Source organism: Nelumbo lutea, chromosome 2, assembly GCF_056320005.1.
Source record: "Nelumbo lutea isolate HS-2025 chromosome 2, American lotus-T2T, whole genome shotgun sequence".
Lineage (NCBI taxonomy): Eukaryota > Viridiplantae > Streptophyta > Magnoliopsida > Proteales > Nelumbonaceae > Nelumbo > Nelumbo lutea.
Window position 1 is genome coordinate 27240433 of NC_142685.1, and position 11736 is coordinate 27252168.

The 11736-nt window shown below is 35.7% G+C and overlaps 1 protein-coding gene across 1 annotated transcript; it reads right to left on the reverse strand.

The window, feature by feature from the left end:
* Positions 1-402: 402 nt before the first annotated feature.
* On the reverse strand, positions 403-3995 carry LOC148869415 (G-type lectin S-receptor-like serine/threonine-protein kinase SD2-5). Its single transcript, XM_088968335.1, has one exon. It carries the CDS (start codon positions 3044-3046, stop codon positions 596-598), a length of 2451 nt encoding a protein of 816 aa, XP_088824461.1. The 5' UTR covers positions 3047-3995; the 3' UTR covers positions 403-595.
* Positions 3996-11736: the final 7741 nt, after the last annotated feature.

Here is an 11736-nt window from a genome sequence, read left to right on the forward strand (position 1 = left end):
ACACAGATCAGATAGATGTAAAAAGTGGCTAAACTGAATGAATTATTGCTTTGTCTTTTGGCGGATAAATTAGTTAATAAATATTCAGGGATATAGTAGTCAACCCAACATGTAATTCAGCCATTATCAAAAGGCTTCTAAGCTAAGGAAAAGGTCATAAACTTAACCAAACGGTATATAAATTCTTTCTTCCTATTAAGGTTGTTGGGGGCATCTGGTTTGGGTTGAATCTGGTAAGGATATCACATGCCAGGACACATCAAATGTAAGGGTCATAAGTCCCTTGTATGTCTGTCACATATGCAACATGGGCAGGCGGAACAGTTTTATTTGCACCCTTCCATGTTCCATCCGAGCAAAAGCATTCATCAAAATTGATGAGAGCAAGAAGAAATCAGGTGATGATGAAAACAAAATTGTATTAAAAAAAATGAAATTTCTGTGATTTCCTAGTACAAAACTTGAGATTTTGAGACACTGAATCTGAACAATATACAAGTAGGGTAAATAAATAACATGTACTACAGATAATCTTGGTTCCTTTCTTGCAATCTCTGAATTTTGACTGTAGACTTACTTTTGTAAATGGTTTCTGTTATCTTGGCCCTGATAGCCGTACAGCCGAAAGGTATGCAGAACTATTGCAATCAGATGGTCCTGATAAAGTACTTTCCTCACTTATTGACTTAAAAAAACTTGAGTAAAGGCGAAACCCCAACTGAGAGGAGGTAGGGGGTAGAGGTACAACACAGAGACCTTCAAGCATTTGGACTACCTTAGCCATGGATGGTCTTAGGTGCATATCATCCTGTATACACCACAGCGCTACCTTAATTGCAGTAGGAACTCTCTCATCACCTTCCTCAACCCTTAGCTTGGAGTCTAGAATTTCTTTCAGTTTCCCTTCCTCCATCATCTTGAATGCATAGGATGGAAAATGGGCTTTTTCTGAATTTTCTGCTGGATCAAAGTTTTTCCTACCCCCAATGATCTCAAGTAAGACCATTCCATAACTGTACACATCGCTCTTCTCTGATATGGCATAATTTGTGATCCACTCAGGTGCCAAGTATCCCCTGGTACCCCTCAGTGTAGTGAAAACATGACTCTGTTCCCTGGTCATCAGCTTAGCAAAACCAAAATCCGAAACCTTTGCTAAGAAGTCATCATCAAGAAGCACATTTTCAGGCTTTATATCACAATGGACAATCTTCACATCGCAATCCTCATGAAGGTAGGACAATCCTTTTGCTGTGCCTAGAGCTATATTGAACCTTGTCTCCCAGTCTAGCATGTGTTCATCTCTGTTATTCTTAAAGATCCATCTATCCAAAGATCCCTTAGCCATGTATTCATAGGCAAGAAGCCGGTGGATCCCCTCAGCACAAAAGCCCTTGAGCCTGACTAGATGGACATGGTGAATGCTTCCTATGATGCTAACTTCAGCTCGAAACTCTTTCTTCCCCTGACCAATACCCTCCAGTTTCTTCACTGCTAGCCGAGTCCCATCTGGTAGCACCCCTTGGTAGACTGAGCCAAACCCACCCTGACCAATTTTAACAGAGAAGTTATTTGTAGCCACTTGAAGATCTTTGTAACTGAAGCGGATTGGCATCCCTGATAAACCCTCCAGGAAATTATCCTCTTCTGATGATTCTTGGGGAGTTGGTTGTAATGTCTTCTTTTTCCGGATGTACCGAGACCCCAGATAAGCTAGGCCAATAATAACTAGTACTGTTGCAACAGCAATGATCACAACAATTAGAATTGTTTTTCTGCTACTGCTTCTTCCTCCCCCACTAGGGTTTTGTCCCTGGTTTCCATTTCTTGGGGCCTTGATGTAAGATATGTACCCAGTGGAGCTCTGATCAGATTGTTGCAAACTTCCTATCTGGTCAAACAAAAAGCATTTCCCTGAACTATTTTTGAAGAACAAAGCAAGACAAGAGCAATTACTAAGGCATGCATCTTTGCAGCCATTAAGATCATATCCAGAGAAGGGTGAAACAAACTGAAGTGCAAAATAATTGAGCCCTTCCCCGACTTTTATAAGCTCCACTGAATCCTCTGAGCTATTGCAAGGAGAGAAATTTCCAAGTTTGCAACCACGGGAGGAAAGAACAGCAGGGCACTGGCACCGATTACCATTGGAACATATATTATATGGATCACAGTTCCCAGGTGTGCTGCACCAACTTTGAGGTATCCTCTTTGCTGGAGTAGTTGATGATCCCTTCTGAAGAATGGAAAATAAGATTGCCCCATGGTTGTCTAGCATTGCAGCCCATGTGATGTTTGGATCAGTATTATCTGAGAAGATATATTGAGAAAGAAGGGTTCTATTTTGATCGTAGAACCTCCATGAATTGGAAACAATAGTTGCTGAGCTGACTTCACCATTTTTGTTGACAATTTTCTCCTTTGCCATAGACCAGTAAGGCTGTGGAGTCTGGAAATCCGCATAGAGAACCAAATCCCCTGAGTTGATTTCAAGATGATAACTCAAGTTATTGGAGTCTGGATTACTAATGAGTTTCATTCCTTTAGAGAAATCCTGACCCGATAAAAGTGTATCCGTTGGATGACTGAAACTCTGCCAAAGAGGATTACCATCTTTATCAAGCAAAACCAAGTTGCCCGAATCCTGCAACTCCATGGAAACAACTCCCTTGCCAGCAGTTTCTGTAGACCAAACCATGCCTCTCCCACTTTCCAAATGTGCATTGCCGTCGTCACCAAACACAAATTTATCAGAATTCCCAACCGGAGAACCTCTGTTGGCGGTCCAGACCGTTTTCAAACTAAGCGTATGTTGAATTGCTAGTAGAAACAAAGTAACATCGCTGCTAGGGATGAAACCAAAAGCAAAATTCGAGTTGTTAGACACAAGAAACAATCCGTTCTTGTCGATGAAATTCATCTGAGACCCTTGAAAGACGGGACTAATCTGGCCAACAGCCTGATTACTAGCACCAGAAGGTCTAGATAGAAGGGATAGAAGCAAAAATAGAGACACAATAGAATAAATGCAAAATCGAGTGTTCATACCCACCGCAAGAACTTGAACTTACCCAAAATCAACTCCAAAGCAATGGTCGTCAAAGAACAAAAATTGAGAGGCTCTAAAGAATATGGATTCACACTCAAAAAGGAGTAGAAGAAAACGATTTGAAGGGGAAAAAAGGAACAGAAAAGAATAAACTTTTGAACAAGTCGATTTACAAACTATAATATTCTGTAACTTAGATTAGCCTAATCCTATACAGAACCCAAATGGAAACCCACAATCTACGAAGAGATGCAAAAACTGACAAATTGAAAAGTGGGAATTTCACACTCGAACCTATGGGTACTTACATCATTTACCTTCAAGACAACTTAGTTTCTCTTCTACCCAAGTTCTATGAAGTCCCAGAGTAAAAACGTTCCAACAGACGCTCGCCCAATTAAGCTAGAAATGAGGGAACCATGGAAGGGATCTGATGGGTTTTCAACATCCAACCATAGAAACGGAACAAGCTTTAGAAACTCCCCGGAAAGCTCTGAAACGACTCTATACAGACAAGGAATTTTCTTCTAGACAAAGGGAAGAAGACAGCAAGAGATCTCAGGTGCATCCATCAAACCGAACATAACTCACTTCGTTTCTTGTTCTTCCACCCATAGAAACAAGTGGGTTTGCGGAGACAGGACGTTCAGTCTCGACAGACGAAGAGAGGAACAGAGAGGATTCGATTTGTGGTGGGGTTATCCTGCTTTAGCCTCTTCTGTTGACAGGCGACAGATTTTCTGTGAATTGCGGATCCCGTTTATAATTTCTTCAGTTTTGTAATGGAAATGCACTGTTTCTGATTTGGTTTTTAAATTGTATTTGGTGATTATTTATCGAAGGTAGATGAGGTGCTGCCTCTGTGGCTCTGCCTGCAATGAATGCTTGTTCTACCTTCTACGTTGGCTGCAGGCGAGGTGCAAGAGTCAACTCAAAGCCGGTGTCACCGTGTCAGCAAGTCTGAAAAGTGCTTTTAGTGGCTCCCCTCTTACTCTCTCAGTTTTTTACCTTCTTACTAAAATACAAAAACCTCCCTAAAGTTTCTGATAATCATAAAAATCTCTTATAGTTTCATTTTAATAAATACCTCATGATTTTTTTATTAATTTGATAAAAACATCCTTCCATCACCCTCTCAGACGTTAAACGTTAGATTGATGTATTATTTTTTTGAAGTACCCATTCTACCCTTTTATAAATTATTTTATATACAAAACTACTGAAATAATCCAATTTTAGTTCAACAAAAACATTAGAAAATGACTGTTAAAGGAGGTTTTTGTCAAATTAAAATAGGGTTATCCCTCTCACTCTCTCAGTTTTTTACCTTCTTGATAAAATACAAAAACCCCCTGAAGTTTTTGATAATTGTAAAAATCTCTCTTATAATTTCATTTTAATAAATACCTCCGTGAATTTTTTAAAAATTTGACAAAATATCCCTTCCATCATCACCCGCTCAAACAGAAAACATTAGATTGATGCACCATCTTTCCAAATACCCATTCTACTCTTTTATAAATTATTTTATGTATAAAATTACTGAAAAAATCCAATTTTAGTTCAACAAAAACATTAAAAAATGACTGTTAAAGGAGGTTTTTGTCAAATTAAAATAGGGTTATTTTAATAATTTTGTATGTAAAATAATTTATAAAAAGGTAAAATAGGTATTTAAAAAAACGGATGCATTAGTCTGACGTTTTGCATGTGAGAATGTAACGAAATGGAGGTTTTTGTCAAATTTCTCAAAAAATATAGAAGAGATATTTATTAAAATGAAGCTATAAAGAATATTTTTATGACTGTCATAAACTTCAAGAGATGTTGTTTATATTTTACCTTTTTTTTTCCATCTTGCAAAGGGAGATGGAGAAAAATATAAGATATGAAAAGAATTTTGACCACACCCTCTTGCAAAATATAACCTCGTTCTTCGGTAGATCAACTGGTGATGCATGTTGGTCAATTATGTGACTTTTGTGTTGCTGCAAGTGGTAGGGTGCAAATGGTTCAGTTCCGATTCAATATCCATTCCTATTTATAGGATTCAATCGAAATCAGATCGCGTTTAGGTCACTCTTCTATCCGATCCAAAATAATCCTATTCGATAAATATTATATATTAATAAATATAAATATAATACACATATATATATATATATTATTTAATAATATATATATATATGTTATTTATTTATAAATATATATTTATATTATACATATTTTTTAAATTTGTGATATTATTTATTTTATATATGATAAAAATAATTGTATTTTTTTACTTTATTTAAATTAGTATATTTTATTTTTCTCTTAATAATTTATTAACCTTTAAAGACAACAAGTCGAACTAGACCAGATCCGAAGATCTGACTTACCGATAGGAATCGAATTCAAATTGAGTCCTATAAGAATCGATCGAATCTTCAGATCGGATTTGAAACCTTGATTCGAATCCTATCCGATCTGTTTACATCCCTAGCAAGTGGTATTATTGTTTGTGAGGTTATGGCGAAAATGGGTCGAGTAATGAGAGTATTCCGTTAAATACTTATCCAATCCGTTTATTATATTTTGACCAATATGAATTAGGGATGCAAATAGATCAGGCTGGATTTGAATCAAGGTATATTCAAATCCAATCTGACACTATTCATGTTGGATCCGATTGGAAATGATAGGACTCGATTTGAATTTGAATCCCATCAGTAAGTCGGATCTTAATCCAATTTGTTTTCTTTAAAAATTAATAAATTACTAAAAGTAAAATAAAATATGCTAATTTAAATAAAATAAAAACAAAAAATACAAGTATTTTTTTATTATTTCCCATCATATATATATATACATGTTTTTATAAAAAATAAATAATATAACAAATTTATAAATATATAATATAAAAAGCTTAATAATATATTACAATATATAATATTTCATAACTGATGGATCGGATTGATTTTTGGCAGATCAGATTGGGTTATATTTGAATTCGTTCCTCCATTAATTAAACCAATCAACTTTCTGATTTGTTAAGATTAAGGCTATGTTTGGTTTGAAGGAAAAACATTTCCCTTTCTTTTCCTACACTTTCCTTCAAACCAAATACAGCGTAAGGGAGGTATTTGAATCCAGTTTTCATCCGATTGAATTGGGATTCGAATCAGATCTGATCCAATTTAAATTTATTTACAGCCCTGATTAAAAATCTGAAGCTCATTCAAAATCTAAATATTCGATTCAAATGTTTATTAGATTGGATGGAGCCAAATCTAAATTCCGATCTGATTTTCTAAATGGATGTAAGCTTTAAGATTCAAATGCGAGCTTATAATTGGATATTAGATGAGTATCGAGTTTTTGTTGTCTATTGACAGCCGTAATCGGTCCGTTTATTTTGGATTGGGATCCAAGCCAATATGGAACCAATACTATCCGACTTAATAATGTCTAAATATATGGGTTAATATTTACTTAAAATTATTACCTTGTTAGTAAAACTGTTTTGAATGTGATCTGTTTATTAAAGATATCGTTGAAGTTAGGGTTGTCAATGGGTTATAAAAGTCTGAAATTCAATCCACGTAAGACATTATATCGTCTTTATGTCTTATCCAAATATATGGAGTTGGTTACATCAATCTGGTTTTATCAATTGATTTTATTTAAAAGTTATATTCACTGTTAAATTATTATTAGTATTAAGACTGTTTGGAATTTGTGTAAAATGTCATTGGTGTAAAAGTATATCGATTTTATTGATGTAGTATTTACATTGATAATTAATGTAAAACTTTATGTTTGATAATATGACGTAAAACTCCACTCCATTGGTCCAAACACCAACAAATCTAAACCAGGTGCCAAAAAACCGAACTAACGTACACTTTTACATCGCTTCCAAACACAGCCTAAATAATTTTTTATTACTTCTACTCATGTCCTTTTTATTCGAACTCTGTTCAACTTATAATTATAATCCTAGTTCTATATTTCAAATTTTGGTGGTTCCGATTCAAATCCTACTTAAAATATCATGCTAGTCATTTAATTCAATATAGAATAAAAAATGAATTAAATATGTATTTATTATTTAAGTTGATGGATTTGAGTTTTGGTAGATCGTATGCATTGCGTGATGCATCCTCTACACTCTTAATTATTTGGGCACCCACCCTTCAAATTAAAAACACCCAATTGAAAATAGATTAACCACAACACAAACAGAAATACATCAGAAACATAGGTGCAGATTGAATATGATTTTTTTTGTACTTTTTACGTTGGAGAAATCAAAAAAGGGTCAAAAAAACCATTTGACAAAAAAGCTCAAAACGGGTTTCTTTTTTTCTTTTTTTGGCATCAGAAAATCCCGTTTGTAAAAGCAGGAAAAAAAAGTTCTTTTTAAAAAGCACGTTTCAAAAAGTGACTTTTTCAAAAGCCCGTTTAGACAAAAAAACACTCCCAAACATGACCTACATCTGATTGTATTTATGTTCATGTGGCGTTCAATATGGATGGCTAGCTGTCATCCTTGTCATCAATGTAATTCACGGGGCTTGTCCTTCTCATGGAAACTGATCTCTAAAGTTGATTATATGGGCAAGTGGTCTATGTCAATTATTTTATATAGGGGTGCAAGTTGGTACCCAATTTGAAGAATTCACACGGCATCCAGTAATTTATTCAAATTTTGACAAATTCTCAATCCCAGCAAACCCAAATTAAATTGAACCTATTCCTCATGGCTCCTTAACTCCATATTAATATATAAATACAAGAGATATTTCCAATGTGAAAATGATATACTCTCGGAGGAACATATCTGAATTCACATGACTTTAAGAAAAAAAAAAAAAGGAGGATTCATGTGGCGGACCCATATTATATTTATTGGGACTAGGCTTAGTTTAGTTAAGCTAAGTTTAATGTACATTTATACAAATTCCAGGGTACCATTATGTACATTTTCATGGTACTGTATTAGAACTGTGCCAAAAGAGGTTCCCATCTTGAGGCTGCGTTTGGGGGTGGGTTTTTTTCCTCTCTAAGCAAGTTTTTAATAAGCACTTTTTGAATAAGTGCTTGCATTTTGAGTGTTTGATGATGGTAAGGGGCTTTTTCTTTAAAATGTGCTTCTCATAAATGTAAAAACTAGAAATCATTATATTTTGGCTTTTTCAACGGACATTTTGATCCAAGTGGTTATCTTCTCTTTTCTTTTCCTTTTTTTACACTTGGCTGAACGCAATAAACCCAAAAAAAACTTATTAAAAGTCCCACCAAACACAACCTGATACAATATTTTAGTTCAGGCCTTCAGCGTAAGCAACATTATGAGATGAGGCAGCAAATTAGAAATTAGGCTATTATTGTCACTGACACTGTCCATCGAGAAAAAGCTTTAGGTCAGGAGGCAGCCATAAGATTCATGAATCAGGCTAAGGAGCTATTAATGACTAATTACACTACACATTTATTTCAAGAGAATGGGCCCAACGTTTAATGGGTTTCAATGAACCCAAAAACGTCATTTCCACAACTTACATTTGATGGTGGAGAAGAAGCTGAAAACATCATAAATCACACATGCTGACTTTTGGTAAGTCTAGGCATATGACGGAACCTAATCAGAAAGTGACTCCAAACCCTCTAAAAATGTGACAAGTGGCAAGTTAGAGAGAGTGTGTTTGTGGGTTTTGTTAATTCATGGTTTAAATTAATGGTATTTTAATTGATTTGTTGTGATGACCTGGCCTTTATATGGGTATGTTGATAATAAATCCTATTTGATGTATGTTTCAAATTTTTATCAATTCCGATTATTGGAATCATTTACTTGCTAGTTTCAACTTTCGGCAATATCGTACAGTTTCGGTCGTAGACAAACCAGCTTTTATTAATGATGTGTTGTTAGGACAAAACATGATGATAAGTTGTATGTCAAACATAAATTATTATATATAAAAAAAATTGCGAAAGGTAAATTTATTGAAAAAAAATATTTAAAATAAATAGTAATATATTTAATTTAATAAAATAAAATAATAAATAAATAATCACAACCATCTGGTAATAGATGTTTCTCTCTATATTTTGCTTGGACTGACCTTAGATGTAACAGTTGCTACTCCATCATTGAAACTTTTATCATCACCTCTTTTAAATTTATTTAATGTAAATTTTTTCTTTAAAAAATTTGGTATTATAGAGAACTATCCTGTACTTTGCGGATAGTAATCTTTAGGTCACCAATTTTCATTTGTGGTATAGTTATTCTGTACGTTTAGATTCCAACACTGTGCGGTGACATTTTGTTGCCCAGTTTGCCCTCTCCTTTATTATATCTCTAAAATTCAATTTTTGAACTTATCATTCTTTTCTTTTCTTTTCTTTTTTTTTTCTTTTTTTTTTTTTTTTTTTTTGCATTTATGGGATAGATAGATAAGAGAAAGTTGGAAAAGATAGAGCATCTATCAAAGGAGAGGATAAAATAGTCTCATAAAAGTTTAAGACTAACAAAAATGCTAACGGCAAGAGCAAACGTTGGAATCTCAATGTACAGGGCAGCTCTTTGTTGCAAATGAAAGTTTGAGGACCTATGCATCACCAGCCCTAAGGCTTAGTTTCGAAAAGAGTACAAATACAAATATGTAGTGTGCAAAACCTTGTATTTTGTATGTATTTATACACTTTCCAAACTCAGCCTAAAGTACCACTATGTATTAGAAATTGGAAACATCTTCCCTGAATGACAAGCAAGGCTGAATTGTCCTATGGGTAAGAATGTGGGAAGAGTTTGTGGGTAGGAAATCTAAATTTATTTTTACATGTTTTCACCATTTTCTTAATTGGAAGCAATTTTATTTTATTTTATTTTTTCTTTTTCATGGCTGGTTGGTATTCTAGCATTACTTCTTAAGTTTTCACTTGGCAAAATGGGTGCTCTCCTTCCCTCCTTTTTGTAAACTTTTCAATAAAAAGAAAAAAAATCAAATCTGATCACACTTACAAAGGAAAAGTCACCCACGAGGCCACTTTCGAGCATCCCTTCCTTAATTTGGATAGATATGTGCCGATAGGATATGAAAAAGATATGGTATGGAAAGAGTTTTTATCAATCAAAACTCACCCATGAATTTTGATAAATAACACCTGATTCGCTATCAAGTATATGATTTCAGTTGATTGATCAGGTGTTTTTCGGATATCATATCTTTTATATATCATAGTTGAATCCGCTGATGATATATGTCATTTGGGAGGATGAATTTTTGATTTTTCGCTTCATGGGGCTACACAACAGGAGGTAGCCCATCCCCTTTCCCTTAACCCACCCCACCCCCCTTGTGGCAGCGAGATAAATAACACCTGTAATATGCTTGAGTTTAGAGGATACTAGAAGGGACCTGTGATATGTACAGGCTGGTGTTAAAAAGATGTTCATGTTACATTCATTTTCATAAGTGAATTGGTCTTAAACGGCCCAACATTTTTTTTAGTTTAAAATTTCAAACTGAATAAATTTCTAAAAGTTGGAAAGCGACATCAGGAAACTAACGTGGACACCTCAATTTTAAAATATAGTATATATTTAGTTTTGTTCTTTTTACTTGGAAAAATTTATGATCCCAGAAAGACATGAAAAATACCATTTCAATGAGAAAATAAAAAATAATGCTTTTATAAGGCACTTTCAATATTTGCTATGCATTTGTACAATCAAATATTAATGATATATGTATGATATATGGTATTTGGAATAGCTAGAATAGATGTTTGATAATGGGGCCATTTCCTTGTCCAATGGGATCTAGCACGAAATCACCTTTTTTTTAATTGGATGCTTCTAAAGAAACGTTTCCAACTCTAAATGCGCGCTGTAGACTGTTGCCACTTTTATCAATCACTTTTTTTTTTTTTAATTTATTTTGCTGATATAATATGCCCTTATAGCGTTGTCAATGGACCAAATAATGATGTAATCAGATTTAGTCCAATATGGGTCCATTACAGATAGATCAGGTCTGATGAGGGCAGATTTGGCCCTCCAATGGAATTGTGACATGTGGCACCTCGTGACAACTAGGCAAATACCTAGCCAACAAATTTACGAAGTTGGTGACCCACCCGGGCACTAGTTTGGCCGGCCTGGCGCGACCTGCGCGCGGCCTGACGTGCGGCCTGGCGGCATACATACACCACGAGCTCAGCAGCATACATACCCCACGAGCTCGGTAGCTCACTAGGGAGCTCGCCAAAGAGCCAGGCAACTCGGCAGAGCTCACCACAAACAGTTCAGTAGAACTCGCCACAGGCAGCTCGCCAAAGGGAGTTCGCCCCCAAGGAGTCACCCCCAAGCAGTTCGCCCCCAGACAGCTCGCTATAGGTAGCTCACCACTTGTAGAGAAGTTCGGTACAGGAGTAGTTTGGCATATTGCAGGAAGATCTCCAGCCTAACGACTTGGCCTAGACACCGGCCCGCCGACTGACGCAGGCGCCGTCCTGACAACCCGGCCCAGGCGTCGACCTGGCCGCCTGACACAAGCGCCAGCCTGACGACCTCGAGGAGTTCACCATCGTACCCCGGTTCTGACAGGATGTGACGAGTCTTACTGTTTGGAGGCTTTTCACCCACTTAACCCGCGAGGACTCCGGTATATAAAGACCTCACCCCCCAAAGAAGA